The 25,607-nt window shown below is 41.2% G+C and overlaps 1 protein-coding gene across 4 annotated transcripts in view; it reads left to right on the top strand.

The window, feature by feature from the left end:
* PTHLH (parathyroid hormone like hormone) overlaps positions 1-24,333 on the top strand; it is a 66,463-nt gene extending 42,130 nt beyond the window's left edge. Inside the window, exons 1-5 of one of the 4 annotated variants that reach the window (XM_032855175.1) lie at positions 11,210-11,331; positions 12,240-12,498; positions 13,034-13,156; positions 18,819-19,241; positions 23,855-24,333. In XM_032855175.1, the coding sequence (XP_032711066.1) occupies positions 13,056-13,156; positions 18,819-19,241; positions 23,855-23,864 (534 nt within the window). In that variant the 5' untranslated portion in view covers positions 11,210-11,331; positions 12,240-12,498; positions 13,034-13,055 and the 3' untranslated portion in view covers positions 23,865-24,333. Of the gene's footprint in view, positions 1-4,798; positions 4,887-11,209; positions 11,332-12,157; positions 12,499-12,533; positions 12,851-13,033; positions 13,157-18,818; positions 19,242-23,854 lie in introns of those variants that run through there. The other 3 variants (XM_032855177.1, XM_032855174.1, XM_032855176.1) reach the window with 3 other exon arrangements.
* Positions 24,334-25,607: the final 1,274 nt, after the last annotated feature.

Consider the following 25,607-nt stretch of genomic DNA (forward strand, 5'->3'; position numbering starts at 1 on the left):
GAATGTAACACTTAAACCACAGCTATAACAGGTCACTTGAGGGGAAAACATACTTTCAAAAAATAACTGAAAAATGCATTCATAGGCATTATTATACAATTGAATGTGGCAGTGGCAATTGAAAAGGAGTGGGTCACTGACTCAGGTATGATACTCTTCTGTCCAACTCATCTGCCATGACAGTAAAGTGTATTTCTTTACTGTAGGAAAAAAAGACAAATCAACATACATAAAAGTTTGGTTGATTAATGATTCAGCTACGATGGAATCACTTAAAGGACAATAGCCAGCCTTTCCCACTAGCAAGGATCCTTACTGGGGTGTGGCAAAATAATATTCTCCATTCTGGCTATGTCATCTGATTAAAGAGACTAATCTAATTGTATCGTAGTTTGGGAGGTAAAATGAATACATGCAGGAATGAAAATAGGACCTGCCTTTGATGGTAAAAATAATTAATTTCTGGGCAATTCTAACTTATTATTACATAGGATATATTAAGACATTGTTATGTTTAACCAGACATTATTTTCATTTATTGATAATCTTTTAATTTATTGATATAAGTGAGTGACACTCATGAGGAAAATTGCCAACTCAGAGTAGAAATCTGTTTTATTAAAAAAATGCAAAAATGCAAATGTACCACAATGAATATTGCAAGGAAAACTACTTTTTAATGTTCATTAATCCTCTCCTTTGAAACATCTATTGACTTCTGGAGGTGTGAGGCAGGGATAGGATAAAGGGTGGTGGATATTAAGGAGGGCACTAGTTGTGATAAGCACTGGGTGTTATATGTCAGTGATGAATCACTAAATTCTATTCCTGAAACCAACACTACATATTAACTAAATTGAATGTATGTTTAAAAAAAATTTTTTTTATTGACTTCCAAACAGATGCCAAGTGCTGCTCTAGGCTTGGGAGGTACAAGAAAAACAGACAAAAATGTTGGCCTCTGGGGCTGGTGGGAGGCTCAGTCTTAAGCATCTGCCTTCCGCTCAAGGCAGGATCCCAGCGTCCTGGGATCGAGCCCCTCATGGGGCTCCCTGCTCCGCAGGATGCCTGCTTCTTCTTCTCTCACTCCCCCTGCTTGTGTTCCCTCTCTCGCTGTTTCTCTCTCTGTCAAACAAATAAATAAAATCTTTAAAAAATAAAAAAAAATTTACAAAATGTTGGCCTTTACAGAGTTTGTATTTATTCCAGTGGGAGGAGATAGACAATAAATAATGTGAGTAAAATATTTAATATGTCAGAATTTAAAGATTTATGATAAAAATATTAGTCAAATACTTAGTAAATAAGAATTAAGAGATTCGGAGTTCCACAGAAACTGTAAGTCCCATGTCATTAGTGTAACCCCAGAACCTACCACAATGTTTGGCCTAGTAGATATTCAAGAAATATTTGTGAAGGTCTGAATGAACAAATGAACACTTTATGTTCTCTGAAAATAGCCCTGATACTATATCTCAAACTCATACTAGATTTTCCTTTTTTATCTGCTTACTTCCAAACAAGGTTGGAAGTAACTTATAACAAAAAGGTAAAAAGAATGTAGCTTAAGCAATAAAGAAAGAAATAGAATTCTGAGGTATGGCTTTTTTAAAATACAGGGCTTAGACACAGTGGGTGATCAATAACTTAAGTGAAAGTATATTTGATAGCAATTTCCCCAAAGATGCATACATATTTTTCACATGACTTTGTCAAAAATATAGTGTGTTTCCAAAATACACTATATCCCTTATCAAAAACTGAGAGGGGGCAGGTCCAAGTGTGATTTTGAAAGTAAATCTTGACAAGGCATTTCCATTGGCATTAGGGCAATAATCCAAATGCATGTGGCTTTCTTTAAAATTCCAAGAGTAGGGGTGCCTTCGTGACTCAGTCAGTTAAGGGTCTGACTCTTGATTTCAGCTCAGGTCATGATCTCAGGATCCTGAGATGGAGCCTGAGCCCCACCTCAGGCTCAGTGCAGAGTCTCCTTCCTCCTGCTCCCTCTCCTTCTGGTCCTCTCCCCGTAGCACCCTCCCACCCACCCACCGCTTACACATTCTCTTTCTCTCTCTCTCAAATAAATAAATAAATCTTAAAAAAAAAAATGAATTTCCAAGAGTAGAACTTAGCATAAAGTAGAATCTCATTAAATGCTGACATAAGACCATCAGATAAAATTGATTCTTGGACTATCTGTACAGCGTGGTAATAAGATCAGGCAATCAGCATTAAAAAAAAAAAAAGCTGATATAACCAGTCATATCAGCCAAATCAACGCTAACAGATTTGTGGATATGAGATGTAGCAGCCAGAGCCAACATCATACCAGAGGCAATGTAGTGTCAGACAAAACTGAATTCAAGCCTTAGTTCTAGTAATTATCCACCATAGTTGGGACAGAAATCTATTATAAATGAAATGAAGTGTTTGCCATCCTAAGTATAGGAGCTCAATAATATTTGTAATTATTATTGAATGTAGATAACATCTGAGATATTTTGGAGACTAAATTTCTGGAACATCAACAAGAAAGAAATTTAGGAAAATCATATGGCATGGTAAAAAGAGAAGGTTTCCTGAGATTTTGGAGTAGGAATTACATAATCATCTCAAGAAAGGGGCAGATGTTGCTTACATAGAGGAGAACAATTGAGATATTCTGGATGGTGCAAAAAGATATTAGCTACTCTAGCTTATAATTAAGCTAGAGTTGAACTGGTCTACACAAGTCCAGATCAGCAACTATGAAGGCTCCTATAATATCCTGCCCCTCCCTAAGTGTGTGAAGGAGTTAAGAGATTTTTCAACCAGCAGCCAGGATAGCTCATCCCCTTCTTTGAAAAAGGTCTGAAAGTTAACATGGTAAGAAAGAAAAATACCTTCCCATGTCATATGGGCAATGGGAAGAATGATGGGGTGGGCATGGGGATTCTTACTGATAAAGAAGCCCTTCCTTTAATTCCTTCTTTATTTCATTCTTCCCTTCCCTTCTATTCCTTCCATCTTCTCTTCCTCTTCCTTCCTTCCATTTTCTCTTTTTTTCCCCTAGCCCATTCAACAAGGGTCTGCAATGGAGTGATTTCCTCATTGTTATTTGCCACTGGATTCTGGATAAGTCGGGTGCTGAAAGATGCTTTCAGGTTTTGGTTTGCTTGGATTAGACCTGATGTATTTTTCATTCTTCCTTTCTACATCTCCTAATGTAGAAAAGTGCAGCATTCAGATGAAAAATACATGGGTCATCAAGACAAGTTCTCCCATTGGAGAACAGGAAACAAAACTTGTGATGACTGTGAATGAACTCTCTGAGAACCAAATGAAAATCACAGAAATAGAAACCAGATGTAAGCAATCATGAATCCAGGGCAATGCTCTGCCTCCAATTTATTTTTAGCAGAAATGTTATTAAAGTCTTTTCAGTACCATAATTAATTTTCAAGGATTGCCATTAACCTCATAGTGTAAAATGGGACAAGAAATTTTTTTTTTGCATGTAAAGTTTAGTGGAAAATATTGATTTTTAAAGTAGTTTGCTGTGTGTTTGGTGGTTGTTGGGGGTATTCAATGGTTTTTCGTTTTTCCCAGTTTGACCTAGGAGTAATGAATCTCTCACCAGAATGTAATTCGTCTTTCAATAATAGTGGCTGTTTATATATTTAGGATGTGTCAACCTCCTCAAGGCTGGGAAGTATCATAGCCTAATATAATATTTGGCTTTCAAGTTTTGGGTGTGCAACAAGAGGACCAACAGTCTTGTTGGCTAAAATCAACCCAAGGTATTAGAGTTTGGACATGAACTTGGCCTGCCCATGCCAGAGGGAATACAAGTACCTTCTTTCAGGCTCTGAATGAAATCATTAATTATGTCAGCAGCTCCAGCGATAGACCTGGAGACACTTTGCACTACTTAGCAAACAAGCTACCTTCTCAACTGTTTAGAAGTCTGGGGAAGATCTTAAAGATCTGTACTCACTGTACTTACACAGCCCTTTCCCTGCAAAATCCTCAGACTCTCCTTGATCCTGTGTCTCTTTGGTTTTACCACACCGGGGTTGGAATGAGATGAGGGAAATATGTGGCTATGATGCCCAGACTGTGTATTATAGAACTAAAAGAACATCCTGGTGCACCTCGACAATGAAACTCTTTTAAAATGAGGGTTTTTGGAACCATATCAACCACACTTGAGTTCCTGCTCCATTTAAGGCCATCATAGGTCTTTTGAGGAGTAATTTAACTGCTATAGACATGTACATTTTTGCCTATTAAGAACAGCTTTACAAAGAATATGACCTGTGTTTATAGGACAAAAAAATTTTTTTAATCCTTTCCACAAAAAGCGGCTTATTTTTTTAACCATTAAAAATACCTTGGCAGTTTTATGTATAATTACAGTTTAGCAGGATGAGAATTAAAGGAACAAAGTGCAACAAAATTCTGCTAAGGTCAGTTTTCTTAACATAAGTACTCTCACATAGTAATTGACTTCAGTATATTATGATACATCAAAAGTCCACACTTCCCCCCTCATTTACACTCTCTGGGTAGTGAAGCACAAATGACATGAAGGGGGAAATATCTTCAGGAAAATCATGAAATACAAGCACTAAGCTTTTGAAACTTAAGCACAGAAATTTTTGAGACTGAATGAGACACAGGATGCCCCCCAATCCACCATGATTTTAAAAAGAATATGCTTTATGAAAGGCTCCCGATAGCAGATCAAAGTGCGTCATAAATGAATTTTGAAAAACAGATCTAAGATAATTAAAACTATGCTTTCATTTCTCAAAAGTGCAGGTAGGAAGAGCTACAACTCAATTCCACAGATATCTTCAGAAGACCAGCTCTGGGCATATAACAGTGTTGGGCACATTGGGAAGGTAAGCACACAAAGGAGAGACTGATAGATTTTTTTTTTTCTTTTTTAGCTCATAGACAATTATATCAATTGAATGTTTAACTGTTGAAAGCAGGGGGGGAAAAAAAGTCCAGCAGCTTTAACAGAGCTGCTGGTGAGGACGATTAAAACCCTCTCTAAAAAATGTATCAAGTTTAGCAGATTAAAGAATGAGATCTTAAAAATCTAATAAATGAGCAGTTGGGGAAAACTAATTTTTTTAAAAAATAAAGAAACTGGGGGGAATTAGATAAACTTTGAAAGGAGACTTCTCAATTGGTATCACCATGGGACAGAGGAAAATACTAAGGCACCAAGAGAGGGGAGGTAGGAGGAAAAAGCACCTCAAGTTATGAGCAGAGAAGGGATAAAAAAAATGAAATTTATTTATATCATTTTATTTTTTTCTCCTTTCTATGAAAGGAGAGAAAGAGATATATAGGAGAAACTTCACTATAAAGAATTAATAGAACAAAACTAATCTTCTGAGTTACAAAATAATCATACTAAAATATTATTATGACAGTTTCATAATTTTCAAGGAACTGGGTACACATTTAAGTCTTATTTCATTTATTTTTATAAATAGTCAAAGAAAGAGAAAGTAAAGGTTTTGTATCAATTTTACTGACTCAGGAAAATGTTTAGAAGAACTTATAGAAAGATTCCATTTTTCTTCACTATTTTAATTCTGTAGATCCAGATACTGAGAGAAAAGCTATGAAAAATTATTGAATCATCACACTTTCTATTTTACATCAGGCATTCTCAAGGTTGTTTATAAACACATACACTCTATCTCTTTTTTTTAAGTACAGCACCACCATAAGAAAGAATGGTAAAAGCAACAAGCAATGTGTTTCAATATGATGTCTTCTGATTTATACAGAAATATGTAAATATATATATCTGTTAGGTACTGGATGTTAGATATGCCCTCCTCATAAATAAAGACACAAAATTCAAATAAAAGCTATAACTGTTTATAATATTTTGTAGATTTTCAAGGTATTTAAGGGAATTTGTTATTCAGTTGGAGAGAGATGGCCAATAGAGGTAAGTGGGGGGAATTGCCAAGAGAAATTAAAGACAAAAATGTAAAATGTGGTGACAGTTAAGAAAGCAAAACATTTTTTTGCCTTAAATACATACAAGAGCTTAAGTTCATAAACCGTTCTTCATAAGAATATATCACAAGAACTGGGCAAAATGGACCTACAATATTGCAGATTACATGGGAATTTCTTTGTTTCCTCCTTTGTTAAGAAATGGAAATCACACGGTTCAGGGCTCTGGTGAATAATAAAGAACTCACCCCTCTGAGCAGTAATATTTTACAAAGAGCCCCAACCATGCCTAGAAAAGCCCTGAGACACCTGACAATCTCCAGCAGCAGTGTCCCCAGTCAATAAAGCGGTTTTGTGGACATTCCCATAAGTATACTCTCCGGCATTCTCTTGGATGCTTTTAACAGATAGGGGAAGCATCAACAAGACCATTGCGCTCGTTCCTTTGAGAATAGAACCTTAGAACAGGGAAGGGAAGGAGGCTGCCCGATGGATCAACGTTTCTCAAATCAGGCTAAATATTGCCTGAGGTGGGGGAAGACACCTTCCGGAAGGAACTAAAAGGAAACCCACAATTTGGACTCTAGAGTTTGTTTTCCTCTGTCTCTGGAAATCTGCCTCTGCGACAGCGCGTCCCGGAGTTGTGCAAACGAACACATCCAGCCTCGTGCCCCGCGCGCACCGGCTCTGTCGCCCGCAGCCTCGGGCCGGAGGGTGTCGCGGCCCCGGCTGGTGGGGAGGGGGTGGTTTGCGGCGGGAGGACGCGCGGCGGGGGGAGGGTCCGGGCCTCACCAGGACAGCCCGAACACGCAAGTCAAGAACTCTTAACCACCATGGACAGCTCACTGGCTTCCCCTAGCCAGCTCCGCGCTGTTCACAAACTCCACAGGAGCCACCAGCGAGGTTGACTTTTATGCCCTGGAGAGATGCCATGTGTTCCACCGTCTACACCCCCCCCCCCACACACACACATCCCGCGATCGCCAACTGCAACCACTGAACAGCTAAATATAGATAGAGCGGGCTTCGAGAATAACCCTCCTTGCCCTCACATCAGTCCTTTAAGGTACCACCGGATTCTAAGAATCAGATGGTGAGAGTTGGCAGAGAGAACTTTGTTCCACGTCCCTTCATTTCCTCTCCTCGCCGGTGCGGCCCCTCACCCCGCCTTGGCTTTGCGGATCGTGTTAAATGAAATAAAACAGACGGACCCCGGGGCTCTTGGAGCTGTACGGACGGGAGAGGCGGGCTGGCAGAGGGCTATTCCCAGGGCTGGGGGAAGAGGGAGTCGTCCCTGAACACCCGCATGGGGCCCCGGACCTGGACCGGGACAGGGCCCAGGAGGGGGTGGTGGTGGAAGGGTGGGGTACATCTGCCCCCACCCTTCTCTTCCCCCACCCCCACTGGTAATTTATCGTCACCGTCTGCCAGGGGCTTATGTCAAGTTTGAGTCATAGATTGACCGGGAGGGAGAAGGGAGGGGTGAGCACCGCTTGGAGGAAGTTCGCTCGCGCCTTCGGACCCTGTCGTCGGGTCATACTGTTCCCGAAGTTTCCCTTCGCCTGCAGCCAGGAGCGGGGCCCTCCTGCGAGGGGCTGGAGGGCTAGGCCCGCGACTCTGAAGTATACCCGGGAGCGAAACCACACGAAAACCCAGCGGGATGGGGCGGGGCGCGAAGGCCTCATTTCTACCGCTTGGGACAAAACGGATTCTGCGCGACAATCCGGAATCCAAATTCTCAGGGAAGGAAACCCCCAAACCCAGGAAACATAGCTAGACTTCCAAGGGGGCTCTCAGGCCTCTGAACTTTCCAGCAAGCCTAGTATCCCCGGGAGCCAAGCCCGGGACTGCTTCCCTGGGAGACACACATCTCGCCTCGCTGAGTCCCGCGCGCAACCACCGAGCCGGGAGACCCCAGAGAGAGAGCTTACAGCTTTCATGCTCGCTTTCCAGAGGCCTTAATTCTGACAAGAGTCCCAGGAAGAGCAGGCAGAACCCGAAGACACCGTCACCACAAGCTGAAAGCGAAAGAGACACAACGCCCATCTGAGGTGCCCGATGTCTGTATGCCAGAGGGGATGGGCACCCTACTTCGGGTGCTGCGTTGGGAAGAGACTGAGAGCTGCCGTGTTTTGCAGGGGTAGAGAATGGCGTTAGGGAAGTAAACAGTTTTGGAGGTCCCAAGTGACTCCCGACGGCAGCGCCTTGCAAACAGCAGGACTCAAACTTTAAGAAAGCATGATTCTTCTACTCACAGAGGAGCTGGGAACTGGCCAGGAAGGCTGTGTGGCACCGCCCCACCCGAGATCAGTTGCGGGTTGAGGGGTTGTCGTCTGAGCCAGGTGGGACTCTCCCTGTGGTCTCGCACAAGTTCAGAGTTGCCTACTTTGAGGAGCCAAGAGCTCGGCCCAGCCAAGGGCATCTGTCAGGCATCAGTCCAGGACATCAGCACTCCAGTTCCTAACACCCCTTCCCCACCTTCCCATCTCACCCCCTCGCCCAACACACACACACACACACACACACACACACACACACAGGAGCACCATCCCTGGTCAGAAGACTCCTCAGAGGTGTTATGAAGGTCATACTTTTAGAAGGTACACAAGTACTTGACCTTGGAGAACTGGCCCCTAGAGACCTCCATTTCCTAAAGACCTTCTCAGCTCACATGGGCTTGTGGTCTTGGGGGGGAAAGTGCTTCATTACTGAACTTTCTGGTCATGTTTGGGGAAAGCTGAACATGGCCCAGAACATAGGGAAGGGTGAGGATCAAGTGAAAGCCACTTTTCCAATAAGAGAATCCCATCAGCCCAGTTGCATGTCTAGGCATTTCTCCCTGAGGCAGTTCCTGCAGATGTCAGCAGCCAGCCCTGTTCCTGAAGAAGATAGCCTCTGTTTGGGTCTTATCACCTAACTAGGAACAGATTTAATAATAATCATACACACTTTCCTAAACCTACTTTGAATTTAAATGCATTACACCCTCTTTTTTGCTACCTTGATATCAGCTGGCAATGGCCTCCTCTCAAGTCTCAGACCACATTCTAATAGAATCAAATAATTTTACTTGAGGTAATTTTGCAAACTTCTCTATGTAAACAAAGAAAAAGTTAGGAGAAGGGATGAGTTCAGTTGTTTGGTTTCATAGGATTTTAGAAAAATAGCTTGGAGCTACAGACTGACAAATGTTATTGGTAATAAGATAAGGGATGCTGATTGGTTATAAGGGAATTTCTGAGCCCAGGTGCATAGTTTAAAGAGCTATAGGTACCTTTTTGGTTTGTATGTTTGTTTGCTTGCTTGTTTGGGCTGAGGAGGAAAAAGAGAGATTAAAAAGCTAAACATAAATGTTAGGGTTTTTTACTTAATTGCAATAGGAAATATCCCTGGAGATATCCATCAATTGGTTATTTTAACATGAATTTAGGAGTAAAAGTGTACTTAAAAGTTTAGAAAATCTCTTCTTAAAATTGGCATATAATGCTGCGATTGGGGACCGGAAGATGGGAGTTTGGAGCTTGCTCATGGGTTAGGCATTCGTGTAGGTGTAGATCTCACAATGCTAACCTGTCTTCACATGGAAATACTTCAGATTAAGGACAGGCCTTTAGATCCTCCTATTTGCTAAGGTGCATTTAAGTGATAGCAAGGCCTAAGCAAGCATTCAGCCTCTATTGGCACTCACCCCATGCCTAAGCAACCACTCCCCCAAAAAAAACCCGAAACCCTGCTAGTATGAAGTCATCTCATTTGTGTGTTCTCAGCATTATCCTGGAGGTTATTCACTTATACTGGGAACTAGATTATGATGTCAGAAAATATCCTTTTCACAAAGGCTAAAAGTCAGGGTCCTGAGTATATATTGAGGAGAATTTCTACTCAAGGTAATAAACAGGGCAGCTTAGCACATATAACTGCTTTCTAATAATTGCCTTTAGTGAGAACAGAAGAGCCTTCTTAGGAAGTTTTTAATTCATTTAAGACTTAATTTTAGTTTTCTGAGGAACATCAACAAAAATTATTTCTGGAAGAGACAGCTGAGAAGATTCCCTTCATTTGGCCAGAAGAGCAGAGAAGACTGTAAATCAAGGAAAAGGTGAAGTAATACATTATTAGGAAGCTTCAGGAGTCCAAGTATATAAAGACTATTTATTTTTCCTGTGTCCATATTTTCTCTTTTTGTGGAGGAAAGGAAATTCTAAAAATATTGGATAGATTTTTTGCCATTAACATCAGAAAAGTGTGTGGGGAAAAGGAAGGGAGGGGGTCCATTTTGTTTCATTAGTAGAAAAAGCAACATAAATCAAAGTAGTCTATTGATGGCAGCCTCTAATTTATAATGTTCTGAGAGAATAATGAATTTATTTACAGCATAAGTGATTTGATATTTTCAACCTGACTATGTCTTAAACTTTTATTGGGAGAGGGTTGACTTTTTAAAGCCTGAGTAGTTTGAAATTTGGCTAAGTACTTTTGGGCTTTTTATTGTGGAAGCAAATATTATCATTTTAGTATTAAACAACTTGCAAGTGTTAAATAGATCATTTGTGATTTACTTTCTTTGTTTTGTTTTGTTTACAGATTTCCCCCCTTCAGATCTAACGCTTGCTTTAAGGCTCCGGCTTCTTCTTGGAAAGAATTTATTATAAATCAGAAAGTGTCAGAGGTTCAAAGATTGACATTTCTGAGTGCTGATACTTTGTCTTTTCATGCCATGCAAACAGATCTAACATTTAGAAATTCTTGAACGAGGGAAATTGTGGAAATTCCCAGATTTTTTTTCCAGTGGGAGGAAGCCAAGTTTTTTAAGTATGGAGTTTAGAGTAATCAAATGAGGGAGAAAGAAACTTGTGAGAAGGGGTGACTGTCACCCAAACTAAAGAGCTAATATTAACTGCTAGCTATCTGCACTTAACGAGGGGGAGAGGGAACCAAGATCAGCGAGGGAGAGGGCGCTATTTCACCCACCCTCGGTAAAATCCGCGGCGCATCAGACAGGAAGCCAGACTTGATAAAAGGTCAGGCTCCCTAAATCACCTCACATCTTCAAATCACACAGCGCATTGAAACGTACCGGTGGGGTTGTCTGTCTAGAAGACAAACATCCCTTGAATGGTCCCCAACTACCCGCGTTCATTTCAGAAAGATAGAGGAATCCGTGAGGCGGGCGTTCACATCCGCTGCAATCCTTTCCTAGATGATACTGCCCAGTAATTCAGAGCAGTCTTCTTCCCCGCCCAGTACTTTTGGGAAGAACCCCCTGCTTTCCCTTCGCTTCTCCGAGGCAGAGCCGCGTACAGCGATAGTTCCGCTTCATCTGCGGGCTGAAGCGACACGGATAGAGTCATCCCAGAATATGTAACAGGGGACTGGGCGGGGGATGGGGTGGGGTGGGGGTGAGAGAGTAGGTTGTCGGGAAAGGGTGGGTTAGAGTCTAGTCGGTGGGCGAAGGGGCCGCGTGCGCTCCCCAGGAGTGTCGGTCCACCTCGGCAATTAAAAAGAGGGTCTCCATCACGTATGCGGGTTTTCTTGGACCAGCTCCAGATGTCCTCAGTTATTCTAAGACAGCAAGAAATGCAATCTCGACCTGAAGTCTGGAACCTTTTTTACTCTTCTAAGCGAACGCTCCCCCCACCCCCGCCTTAGGCGATGCTCCCCACTCAGCGGGTCCCCGGAAAGGGCCATGGAGGAGGGTTCCCGTGTCGCTCCCCACGCTCCCGGGCGGCCTTAGGGTTCCTTAAAGCCAAGGGCCAACCTCCCGCGACCTCCCCGCGGAGGATTCCGGGCGCCCACGCTCTCCAGCCCCTTACTCCTCGGCCTCCGCCTTGCCGATTCGCCCCCAGCGGCCTCGGCGGCCGCGCGTCCAGTGGGGCGCGGCTGGCGCGACGCGCCGGGAGCGGTGACTGTTTCGGGTCGCCCGCACGCCCTCGGGGACCTCAGCGCGCTTCTCCGCCGTGCAGTCTGGGGCCGGTCAGACCCAGCGGGAACTGGCAGATCCGCCCACGCCCCCGGCCCCCGGGATGGCGCGCGCGACCGGCGCTCTGGGGCCTCCGGGCAGCGCCGGGGGCCGCCGAACAGGAGGCGCTGGGAACTCAGCCGCTCGCAGTACACTCCCAGCTCAGAGCTCCCCTCTGCTAGCTCGGGCCGCCCGGGGCCCGCTCGGGCCGCCCGTCGCCGCCCCCGCCCCCCGCGCGCCCGCGCCCTTGCTCGCCCCGCGCGCGTTCCAAGGGCGCCACCTCTTTGCGACTAGCTCACTTCTCCGGCAGGTTTGCCTGGGAGCGTGTGAACATTCCTCTGCTAGGCTTTCAACTCGCCTCCAACCTGCGCCGCCGGGCCAGCATGCCTCCCCGCCCGTGAAGCGGGGCCGCCGCTGCCCTGCCGCTCGGGCCGCCGCCTCCCCTCCGCGCCGCTATTAACCCGCCCTCGTTGCCACCTGGCCCTCCTGATCGACGACACACGCACTTGAAACTTGTTCTCAGGGTGTGTGGAATCAACTTTCCGGAAGCAACCAGCCCACCAGAGGAGGTAGACAGACAGCTATGTATATATATGTGGGTCTCTACAAGTGGCTCTGAACAAGACGGCCTAGTTCGCAAAGAAGCTGACTTCAGAGGAGGGAAACTTTCTTCTCTTTTTAGGAAGGGCTTAGCTCTGCTCCACGAACCTGGGAGAACTGCCGGCTAGATTTAATTAGACATTGATAGGGAAGACGTGTAAACACTCTGCTCATCATTGATGCATATATAAAAGCATTTCATTGTGGTTATCATTGCAGAGGAACGTCTCTGATTTTTGTTTTGTTTTGTTTTCCTTTTGGTCCCTTTTTGCCTGTGTGGTTTTGGGAAAAGCACAGTTGCAGTAGCTGATTCCTAAATAAGTAAGTGCTGAGAGGCTTCAGAGAAAGTTTTTTTCTTTCTTTCTTTCTTTCTTTTCTTTGCAACTTGGGAGATGCCCTTGGTGTCGAAGAGGCTAAGTGAGAGCCAGCTAAAACGGGGAGCGTGGTAGTCCCGGGAGATGGAGATTCCGGACTGACACTTCGGGCCCCTTTCCACTCTTGCAGGTCCCGAGAGCGAGAGGATACGATGCTGCGGAGGCTGGTTCAGCAGTGGAGCGTCGCGGTGTTCCTCCTGAGCTACTCGGTGCCCTCCTGCGGGCGCTCGGTAGAGGAGCTCGGCCGCCGGCTGTAAGTGCCCCATCCTCCTCGGGGCGCCGGGTGAGGGCTGGGAGGGCCAGTGGGAGAGGCCGCCAGGCTGGGGCGCTGCCGAGGGCTCGCCGCGGTCACTGATGCTCCTTGCCCGAGTTAAAAAGCAGGGAGAGCCGACTACCTGCCGGGGGCTGAGACAGTGCCTTCAACCCCGGCGGGAGCACTGGTTGAACCTCAAGGGGAGACAGGCAAGAGACAAATTTTCCATGAGTTTCCGTAAGAGGGAGCGCAGAATCTCCTCTGGACAAAGATCATCTGTCTGTAGTGAAAGGAAAAGGTTATACTTCCAGGACCTGGGAAGGTTTTGAAACGCTGAGGATTACAGGAGACGGATAACTCAGAAGCTGTGGGAGCCAGGGGACACAGGTCTGTGTGCGATTGATTTACAGACTGAATGTGGGTGGCAGTTTGTGTGTGAAAAGCAGAAGCCTTACATCTAACTTTATTATGAATGACATAATTTTAAGCATATGAAATGAACCACATTACATAATGAAAGCATATTATATAATAAAGTAGTAACAACTTTGCAATGGCACAACTCCAACGTTAGTATTGATACAGTTCAGGAACGCTAGAGTGCCTGACTCCAAAATGAATATTAGGTGAGGAAAATTGTTTTTTCTTGGACTTACTGCTAACAGTTCTTTAATCTGGAGTCAAATGTTTGTATTGTAGACCGAAAACTTGTATTTTGGCATTCTCATTTGGTGGTTCTTTTAAGGATAATTTTGACTTTAACATAATCATACATCCAAGCACACCAGAGAAATATTACCATGTTGTATGACTGCAAGTTGGAAGAGCAGCTGAGTAACACTATCTTAATAATCTGTTGGACCTAGAAGTACCTTAATGTGTGTAATGCCATCTTTGGGTGATCTTTAAGCTGCAGACTCTGTTCAGGATGGGAAAACCATAAAGATTGAGAACTGAGTTTCCCTCTGGAGAAGGAATTAAGGGGCTTTTACACTAACAATAAAAATAGCAATATCCAGTATTTACAATGGAGTTCATGATGCTTCCTTGTAAATTCCCGAGGGTGTAAAAAAGGCAACTGTTTTATATGTGCCCTTGGTCTATTATTATTAGAGCAGAAAATCCTTAAATGAAATTACTTTAGACATGTCTGAACCTTGGCACCAAAATGAAAATCTATTACGAATCTCCTAAGGCAAATTGTGTAGAACATTGTACTGAAGATAAAGCTGCATTGTATTCTTCAAATCAACATTTTACTGATGTATTTCTGAAAATTGTCTTCAGACGTTTTCCTCTTTTTAAGACTTGTGTTAAATTATTTAAAGTCCATATATAGATGTAGATATAGATATAGATATAGATATAGATGAAGAGTGAATTTTTAAAAGCACGCTTAAATACTGGCCAAGAAATACTGTCTTGAAACAGAGCCAGATTTTTCTTTACAGTTGCTTGAGAAATACCTGTTTTCTCTTTTGAGAAACAGTAAATGGACCATGATTAAATCCACAGTTATGACATAAAAATAGTGCTAAGTAGTCCTAATAGTCCTAAGTAAGGCTATTTTTAACTCTTTCTTTGTTGCACCTTGCAAAATACACATCAGAAACCATTTAACAGCCAGCGACTCTGTTATAGTTTTGTTTGTGGGTGAAATATAATATTGTAGTTAAACACTCACACTCAGCAGATGGTTATAAAACTACCACAAAACATTCTTATAGTTAATGGCTAATAGATCATCATATTACAGCCATGGTTTTTCCTGAAGGCTGAAATCATCAGTAGATGAAGATGTTTCATCAAATTATTACAGCCAAATGGAGTTTAAAAAAACAAGTCATTATTTTTGCATTGCTGCCAAGTAACAGTAAATTTTGCGTGCTAGACAAAACATTAGTCTACTGTTACACTAAATCAGCCTAATTTCTTGAAAGAAATGTTAACATATAATCAAATCATATTACTCCCCAATTACTTTTCACACCAAGTATTAGAGAAATTGCTTTAGATATTTTTTCTAACTAGGGACTGACTTTGAGGGGTGGTGGGGGGACTACTACAACAATAACACTTCCTAAGCCATGCAGAGGAGGCAGTTATAAGTTGTGATAGTCCAAAAGATTTTAGCTAATGGGGCTAGAGCATGAATAAATTGGAGGTTGGAAAGTGAGGCCTATAGACATGTTTGTCCCAATGAATATGACTTTCGGCAGGTAGCAACCTTTGTGTTTAAGTTAAAGAGGGAATTCCAGTAGATTCAGAACCTAAAACATAATTGGCTGATTTGCTTGGGAGCCAGACTGGGTCTGTTCCATTTAATGAAAAGCATAACTTTTGACTGAGTCATTTGGGTTGGAAGGGACTTGTGGTGAGTCATCTTCACTCTAACACCCGAACCCTGACTCGTGCATGTACCACAGAACTTTTCTCCTCAAACCCAGACTCCTTCGTAAATAGCTGAGCCTCAACACAAGCCTGCTGCTCCTTTCTGTGCTGGAAGAGGCAGTCCCATCACTCCCTTTGCTCCCTGCGTTCCTTGATAGCTCCTTCAATTTTCTCTTCTTCCCTGAAAACTCCCTGGAGAGTGATTTTTCTTTAGAGCAGAAGAGCTATGTTTTGACTGAATTTATAGTTACCTATCTTAAGCATTTCTCCCATATTTCTGAAAATTTTTTCACAGTAATCAAAGGAGACCATAAACATACCATATTAGGATTGTAACAAACGCCGTGCAAACCACTGGGCTAGGGGATGTTTGCAGATGTATAGATTAATAGACTAATATTGAGGCCATATTTATCACATAAATATTTCAGAATTATCTAAATGGAAAGCCTCCTTACTTTGGATTCATTGCTCCCCACCTGTGTATATCTAGTTTGTACATGCTAGTTATTTACCCTTGTGTCAGTTCATGTCTTGTTTTGAAAATAAGTAAAATGCTCCAGGGATCTTACTCCTTGTTGACGATAAAGATAGTATTAAATCCCTGATCTTCCAGTGCAGTTGCCCAATCAGAAATTCATTCTTCAAAATATTTTAAATGCAGAAGTCTTTGAGCTGTTCCTTGTGTTTGAGATTTAGCATTTAAGAAAATCTGTGAGATTTAGCACTTAAGAAAATCTGGGTTTTCTAATATTATGTTAACAATTGCCCCTAAAGGCAGGAAGAAGCTTGGTACCTCACAAGAGAGACACTATTTTAAACTGAACGGACTTGTGCCATCTTTGTAAACTTTTTATAAAACAGAAGGATAGACTGACCCCTCCTTTTCTCATGAGAACCATCCTGGGAAAGTGCAGTGCTTGGGTTAAGAAGGCACTGTGACTCACAGTTGACAGGCTGGCCAAGATGACAGGCATATATGCCAGCCAGAGGGGGCATAAGCAGTGGTGGCCTGATTAGAACAGACCAACCATTAAAAGTTTTGGCTTCGAGTTAAGCTAGGATGGGCTGTATTATACATTTGGAGAGGAATACAGATCGGGTGGTTATCTTCCAGGAACTGAGAAAGAAAGAAAAGCCCCAGGTCCTATAAATGATCACTGGTTAAGAACAACTTTAATGGGACATTTTGCTAAAGGATACATCTTATGAAACTGCAACACTTATGAAATATGCGATTAATTCCCACTTATTCTTCAAGAATGTTATTAGAGAGTATAAATATATTTGTACCAAAACCTCAAATTTGTATATTATTAAAAGTTTCCAGAATACTAACTATTGCTATAAAGTAAGTGAATTTCAATCTAGTCACATGTGGCACCTTCAAAAAGGAAGAGAGACTCCTTCATGCCTCATTTAAACCAGGCTCCTGTTAAATTCCTTTCCATTAAGTCATGTCTTTTTTGAACAAGCTGCATGGCTTAAAGTCAGTCCACACACTAAAACACTAAAGGGAAGCTGGTATTCTGGGTATAAGGTCTAGAGAAATAATGCCTGTATTTTCATGTCTTATTCTACTTTGATTCACAATATGACTAGGAAATCTCTCAATTTCCCCCAGTGATAATCCAAACTCTAGAAATCCTAGTTCCTTTTTTGGCGGGATGAAAATGGCCTTGTTGGAGAAGTAAGCTTGATCTTCAAGTAAACCGATAAATTGCTATCCATTTGCCCACTGTCCTTCATGGTTCCCACTGCAAGCTTTTTACTCTATGCCCTTCACTTCTTGTTTCCTCAGCATACACTTCTGCTTCCACAGAAGAAAGGATTGAGGTCACTGAAAGGCAATCTTTGGTCTCAGAATCAGAGGACCTGATTTTTGGATCCCTGGTTCTGTCTGTTTTCATTTTGTGGACAAAGGCAGGTCATTGAATCTCTCTGAACCTCAACTTCCCTATCTATAAAATGAAGTTAATGCTATTTTTATTTTCATATTTCTCTGAGGAGTTAAAGAAGTTGTACTAATATAAACAAATAAGGGACCCAGATACTGTGTGAGAGAGGTAAGACAACATGGGAGATAGCCCTGTGAAACACCCTCAGATGCTTGACAGTGAACCATTTTGAAGAGTTACAGAGTGGCAGAAATTGGAGTAAAGTAAGGCACAGCTGAAGCAGGCATGATATGACTGATTCATGTATGCGATCCCTGCATATGGTTAATAATATACACGAGAATAATCCAAGCGTATGTGGATGGACATTTAAACAAGAGTCAGGGTGCCATCTAAAAGGATTGATGGGAAATCAGTTGATTCTCTTGCACTACATTCTCTTCCACTACACTTCATTAGAGTGTTGTTTAAACAGAAAAGCTACTTCATACTTGCTCCTAGAGACATTTTTTAAGACAAAGAGAACAAGTAGAAAAGTGAATATCTCAATTTAATACTAAGGATAATGCCCTCTAAAATTCTAAATTAAAAAAAAATTACTTGATGCACGGAAAAATAGGATGATCTCAATTTAAACACAAAGAAACCCATTTTAAAGGGACCACCCACTACTTTTCAGAAAAATACACATACTCTCTCTCTGACACTTGACTTTCAAATCTAGGCTCTTGGTAGCCTGTACTCTACTCCTCGTATTAAAATTCAGTCTGTTAGGTAGTTCCCTAGACAGCCTCTACTGCTCACTTCATCTTCAGCTTCTGTTTGCCTTTTCTCTTAAAGCTTGCTGTTCTCGGAGATTCAGTATTATTATTTTCTTAATAGGGGATTAGTGTGTGTGTGTGTGTGCGCGCGCGTGTACGTGGCTGTGCACTCGGGTGAGTACTCAAGTAAATTCAGCCTCCTTTTAATTTCACGGCTAGGACATCTGGATTTATTTTCCCAACATAAGTCTGAAAAACATGAAAAAAAGCTCGTTTTTTTCTGTCCATTGCTGAGAATTACAGAATCATAATGTTTTAAGTTGAGAAGAGAGCACAGAAATCTCCGAATCTGACCCCTGCCTTTTAAATGGAGAGGGGCATGTTCTCACCAAAGCCACAGACCTAGGGAGCCGCATAAATGGGATTTGGGGCTATAGACTCTGAACTGCCCACACGTCCCTTCCCTCTCTGCTCTTTCCCTGCTCCACAAGCTTGCTGCCCTTCCAGCTTATGCTTTGCTTAATCAAAGACCCTTCCTCTTGTCTTTGAGGTCTATACCAACAACTAAAATATTCTCCTTTTCTTCCTCTCCTACTGTTTTTTTTCTTAAAGCAAAAGAGCTGTGTCTGAACATCAGCTCCTTCATGACAAGGGGAAATCTATCCAAGACTTACGGCGACGATTCTTCCTTCACCACCTGATCGCAGAAATCCACACAGCTGAAATCAGAGCTACCTCGGAGGTATCCCCGAACTCCAAGCCTGCTCCCAACACAAAGAACCACCCTGTCCGATTTGGGTCTGATGATGAGGGCAGATACCTAACTCAGGAAACCAACAAGGTGGAGACATACAAAGAGCAGCCACTGAAGACACCTGGCAAGAAAAAGAAAGGCAAACCTGGAAAACGCAAGGAGCAGGAAAAAAAGAAACGGAGAACTCGGTCTGCCTGGCTAAACTCTGGCATGGCTGGGAGCGGGCCAGAAGGGGACCATGCATATGACATCTCCGCGACATCGCTGGAGCTCAATTTACGGTAACTGGCTTCTGTGCCCCATAGCCTCTCTTTGGTGCTGCTCTAAGCTGTGTAGTGTCCCTTCCTTCCACCCACCGTGGCTTAAACAAATCTAGAATGTCCTCCCTTTCTGTCCCTCTATCCATTGCTCCACAATTTAAAAGCTTACAAAAGCAAGACAGCTCAGCATATTATCTGCCCTCAAGTAGTGTCCTCCCACCACCTAAGCACAAACGGGGCTTGGATAACCTGTTTCTCTTCCTCCACCATCACAACCCCAACATCAATCCTTTACTACTGTACCAAAGAACTTCTCTTCTAAGTCTGGCTTCAGAAACCCAGGTCCACCTTCATCATTTGCTGCAGAAGTTTATTTATTTCCCTACTCTCGCACCTTGGCAAACTTTGTTGATCATTTTGTCATTTCTTACTTTTTTTCACTTCAGGGGTGAACACAGAAGGCATTGATATGATCTACAAACACTACAAAACAATGCCCTATGGTAGACAATTCTGAGCCAGTCACATTTTCCATTTAATTATATTTAATTAAACCTTAAATTTATTTTCAGTTAAATAAATGTTAAACATTTAAACACACACTCTCAATTTATTTAATTTAATTTAACTCTGGTTTCTACCAACCCATGAAAAAAAAAGTCATGAATTCGGAAAATTTTTAAGTTTTGACTTGGGAAGGACATAGTTTTTCTCATATATCTATTTATCCACTGGGAAGTTGAAATAATTTTCCAGGGTATTGCAGTAGGAATAATAAGACTTCACATTTACATGGCTTGTTCATTCTTGGTTCACAGATGCAGGTGGTAATGGCATTCACTGACTTTGGGGTCAGATACCTTAAGGTTCAAGTCTGGTCTGAACTTATTAAAGTTCACAACCTTGGGCGAGTTACATAGTCTATCTAAGACTCACTTTCCTTTTCCTTGAAGTGAAGATAATAATTGTAACAACCTCCTAGGGCTGGGCGAAGATTAAACAAGATGACATGGGTTAAATGCTTGTCATAGTAAACAATAAAGTGTAACTTGTTGTTTGGGTACTTTTAGATCTAGTACTGATTGTTCTATCTATCTGGATATGTGTGTCTCCATGAGGCAAAAAAGCAGCAAATATTAACCTCATTTTATAAACCAGAAAACCAAGGTACTCCATGACTAAAGGACCTGAACAGCCCTGGGAACTGGGATAGGTAGTCCTCAGAACTGGATTTGTTTCCCCATCTCTGGATATTTGGTCTAGCACTGTGTTTAGTGCTGCCTCTTAATTCAGACATTTCCACCAACACAATCTTTTCTGTTTTTTACTTTTCAGTTTAGCTCTTCTGTGGGGTTTGAAAGAAAAAGGAAACCACACAAGGACGTGTCATATGCAACTAAGGATCTCATTAATTACAATCCCTTGTTACCTCTCCAGGCCTTTCTCCTGACTAGTAGAGATAGGATTACAGGGTGATGTTTCAAGGGGGAGTACGGACCTACTTAGCATCACTTCTCTCTTTGAGTTAGGTTGACAAAACTCATCATTAAATAGCTTATAAAATGATAATTATATTGGATAAATATTTCCACTTCAGGAATTAAGGAGTAATGACACTAGAGAAACTTTTACCGGAGTGAATGACCTATTCTGGAAATATCTAATGGATCTATAATGGGTAACAAACCCTGCAAATCTTGGCCCAGAGCACATATTCAATGTATTTTAAGATAGGATCCTAACTACATATTTATAACTAATGCAAGAGCTTTATTGCCAGAACCCATTTTTTTAAAGATTTTTATTTATTTATTTGACAGACAGAAATCACAAGTAAGCAGAGAGGCAGGCAGAGAGAGGGGGAAGCAGGCTCCCCGCTGAGCAGAGAGCCCAATGTGGGGCTCGATCCCAGGACCCTGGGATCATGACCTGAGCCAAAGACAGAGGCTTTAACCCACTGAGCCACCCAGGCGCCCCCAGGACCCATTTTTATCCATTGTTGTACTGTGTGTGTGTGTGTGTGTGTGTGTGTGTGTGTGTGTGTATACATACATTTATTAGAATTCTGAAAACGAAAGTATACTTTTTTATGGATTTCATTTATTTAGGATTTGCAATGCTCTGAAGTATCTGGGAATTTAATGAAATTCAGCACTCATCAATTCTTATGCCCAAAGCTACCCCTATGTTAAGGGAGATCTAGTAAAAATTAGGCAGTGGCCTAATCAAATCCAGACCTAGGACTAAAAGAAATAGAATGTTTCTGCTTTCTCCTTTCTGTTCCCTGGTTGTGAGGGATGTTCATGGAAAGCACTGTTTGTCTGGCAGCCGGATATTGGCCCTCTCCCAGTACAACCCAACAGAGGTGCAGGGAAGATGGGGGAAATTCAAGAATGTACTGATGAGACTCGATGGGGCCATGCAAATGTTCTAATCCAAACAGAATCTTTTCGGAGTAACTATTTTACAGTTTTGTATGCAAACGACCTTTTATTAATGTCCTCTCTTTAGTCTCTTTGCATTATTATACAGTGATCTGATGATATGGCAAGCACAAATTTTAGTAAAATATATGTAGTATTTCTTAAGAGAAACTACTGAGCTAAAACTGTCTGGTTCCTCTCACATGAACCAGTGGGAAGTATATAGTTCAAATGTTGGAAATCACATTTTGGAATTTTTGATGCTATAAATGAGATGTCCAGATACAGTAGGACTCATTTAATTGAGAACATATATTTTGTCCTGGTAAATATTGACTTAGAAATAATACAAAAGTTTTAAATGAAGCAAGATGGGATTGGGAGGGAGATAAACCATAAGTGACTCTTAATCTCACAAAACAAACTGAGGGTTGCTGGGGGGAGGGGGGTTCGGGGGGCTGGGGTTATTATGGACATTGGGGAGGGTATGTGCTATGGTGAGTGCAGTGAAGTGTGTAAACCTGGCGATTCACAGACCTGTACCCCTGGGGAAAAAAATATATGTTTATAAAATTTCAAAAAAAAAAAAAGAAAAAGAAATAATACAAAAGTTTTCAACATTCAAAAGAGACTCTAAAGTGCTGTCACACACATGCACACACACACACACACACACACACACACATATACTTTCAGGCCATGTTATATGTTTTACTTGGCTATTCTAAAACGTGCCATTATAACAAGCAAACTGGCTGGACAAGAGGAAATATAATTAAAAGATCTTTTCCTTGGTCCTTTATTTCTTTTTTCTTTTCTTCCTTCTGAGGAAATAATTGTTCAAAATACTCATCATTCCCTCCTGTTTGCATTATTCTTAAGTACAATTCACTACATACTACTCGACATGAAAACATTTTTAAAATTGATATAGCACACAAATTATCAAATTTTACTTACCTTTTATGTTTTCTTCATAACATACATCCATCCATCATTAAAAATGTTAATCTTAAATTATTTTCTCTGCAGTTAGGAGCTATTTTGCCATTCTAATTAAAATGATTGGTGAAGATGTCAATTTCTTAAGACAAGAAAGCATCCTAAATGTTCAACTTGCTTATCTTTCTTCAAGCTGCACGTGAAGTTCCTAACTTGTCAAAAGTTGGCTCTTCTGTGGTTTTCACCACCATATGGGTCTGCCATGTAAAACTCTGCCCACACTCTGGCTATTAATGCAATGGCACAGCCAGTTGAGTTCCATTCCATAGGTGCTTCTTTTAGACACCACTGAAATAGACACACAAAGAGAAGAGAAAGGGAGAGAGAAAAGCAGAGAAAATGCTGCCAGCCCATCTTAAAATACTGTCACTACAATGTTTTAGAAAGGGTTGGAAGAGATATTAATCCCAGGTGGTAATTTATTCTGTGTAATAAACACAGTGAAATACTGCTATTTTATACTTTTAAGTTAATTGATTTTTTTTCTCTAATTTAATGGGTTTTCCCAGTTTCTAATTCCAGATCAATTCCAAAAACCAGCAGAGTGAGAGACAAATAGTTCTTAGTTTTGACTTCAGAATCTAAAATCCAAAAATAGTTTCATTCATTAGTGTTTAAGGATAGCTAAAGTGATGACTGATATCAAATAACCAACCAAACATACTGCTCAATTACACATCCTTCCAACATTTACTCCAATCACACACTCTACTCTCCTAACAACCATTATCTTAGTGAGAGATTGGCCAAATGGAAACCTGAACAGAATAAGCAACCTTTGGATTACCCATGTCAGGCATCCCTGGGGAATAAGCTTTTAGCAAGGTGTATTTGATGATGGATTGCACAACCTTGTCTTATTTCCAGACTCTCAAATGTGTCCCTTCTCTTCCCAGACTTGCCAGTTGGCAGCTTTGAAAAATTCCCCCAGGGTCTCCTTTTTCAGACAGTATATAGAATTAGAAACCAAGCCCTTGCTCTTCTTGTGCTACACTGATCATTAGATCATGCTGAAGACCCTGCCCGCAGCAAAGGTTCTGGAGAATCAGGCAGATCCCACTGATACCACCTATCGGGAATATTTACAAGAAATCCCTGGAATCTTTTCCATTGTAATTCTGTATTCCTTTATTTTTTATGCCTTTTCACTTGTTAAGGAGAATTAACCTATTTTCTTTCTCCTCTTCTCTCCCTTCCTTCTCTTTTCAGGAGGCATTGAAATTTTTAGCAAGGACCTTCAGAGGACGTATTACAGGATTCTGTAATAGTGAACATATGGAAAGTATTAGAAATATTTATTGTCTGTAAATACTGTAAATGCATTGGAATAAAACTGTCTTCCCCATTGCTCTATGAAACTGCACATTGGTCATTGTGAATATTTTTTTTTTGCCAAGGCTAATCCAATTATTATTATCACATTTACCATAATTTATTTTGTCAACTGATGTATTTATTTTGTAAATGTATCTTGGTGCTGCTGAATTTCTCTATTTTTTGTAACATAATGCACTTTAGATATACATATCAAGTATGTTGATAAATGACACAATAAAGTGTCTCTATTTTGTGGTTGATTTTAATAATGCCTAAATATAATTATCCAAACTGATTTTCCTCTGTGCATGTAAAAATAGCAGTATTTTAAATTTGTAAAGAATGTCTAATAAAATATAATCTAAATTACATCATGACTCAGAAGGTGAGTCTGTATACCCTTTAAAATTTCTACTAGAAGGAACATGATGTAATATTTTTAACTGTATTTGAATATAACCGTAAGTATAATATGTTTATATTGGTACATATTCCAACATTTTCATATTAGCTTTTAGTTAAAAACCACTTAAAATGTATTTTGTCCAATATTTAAGTTCAATTCAATAGAATGGCTGAACTACTTAGACATCCTTTTATGAAGTATGTCCAATTTGAAGTGAAGACGGGAGAGAGCAGAAAAAAGGCAGAGAAGTCAGGAGAAAAGATTAAAGAAACTCAGTCCAGAGAGTTAGCCAGATCTGAGAAAATGAAGAGAGGCAGATCAGGAACCCTAAGGCCAGGGGTAATTTTCACCAATGTAAAGTTTAATTTGAAAGATCTTGCTCTTACTGGTAACAACAAGAAGCATAAAAGAGCTACTGAGAATTTTACCAGGGAAAGGGATCGAGTGGGAAATATATATCAGCTCAAAAAAAACCTTCCCTGAAGAAGACTACTTTCCTGTTGTATCACTCAGGGTTCCAGGGACTTGGGTTGCTAAGTAGCATGGTGTGACACCATATGTAATCACCTTTCCACTATGAGTATCATCCTACTTATTCCACCTCTGTGTTTAGATGAGACCAGACTTTCTTCTACAGAATTTTTTCTTTAACTGTCCACAGCTCAGGACCCACCCATCAGTAAAACAATACAACAAAACAGAAAGTCTGTGAATCAAGCAAGCACATATTTAGGAAGTATTCTGTTTATGCTCCCAATCCTGTTAGATATCTATTACATGTTTGGAAGATGCACAAGAAGTAAAATACCGTAACTGCCCCCGAGACTCTCTCATCCTAGTCGGTAGATTATACATACATTTATAAGAAACAACTAAATGCTGGATACATGATCCAAAATTCTATGAACATTTTAAAAAGGAAATACACACAAAGGGAGAGATTGGTCTGAGCTCTATGTGATTGGAATAATGTTTCTGAGATATTCAAATATTCAGACTGAATTTATTCATGTTTTCATTTGAGTCCCATAGCCTTCAAAACAGAACCCATCTTTGTATTTTTTTCGTAAGAAATGTAAACCTATGTTAATAAGCAAAATCTAGAATTTGTGCTTAGTTTCACATATGAATTTGTTGGATAGAGTTTTTATTCAAAAATTGAAGGCCAATTCATTAAGCCTGTATAAGGCACCTAGTTTGGAGTGCTATAACAACAGATATGACCAATTTTACAAAACT

Source organism: Lontra canadensis, unplaced genomic scaffold (assembly GCF_010015895.1).
Source record: "Lontra canadensis isolate GAN:19392208 unplaced genomic scaffold, GSC_riverotter_1.0 scaffold9, whole genome shotgun sequence".
Taxonomy (NCBI): domain Eukaryota; kingdom Metazoa; phylum Chordata; class Mammalia; order Carnivora; family Mustelidae; genus Lontra; species Lontra canadensis.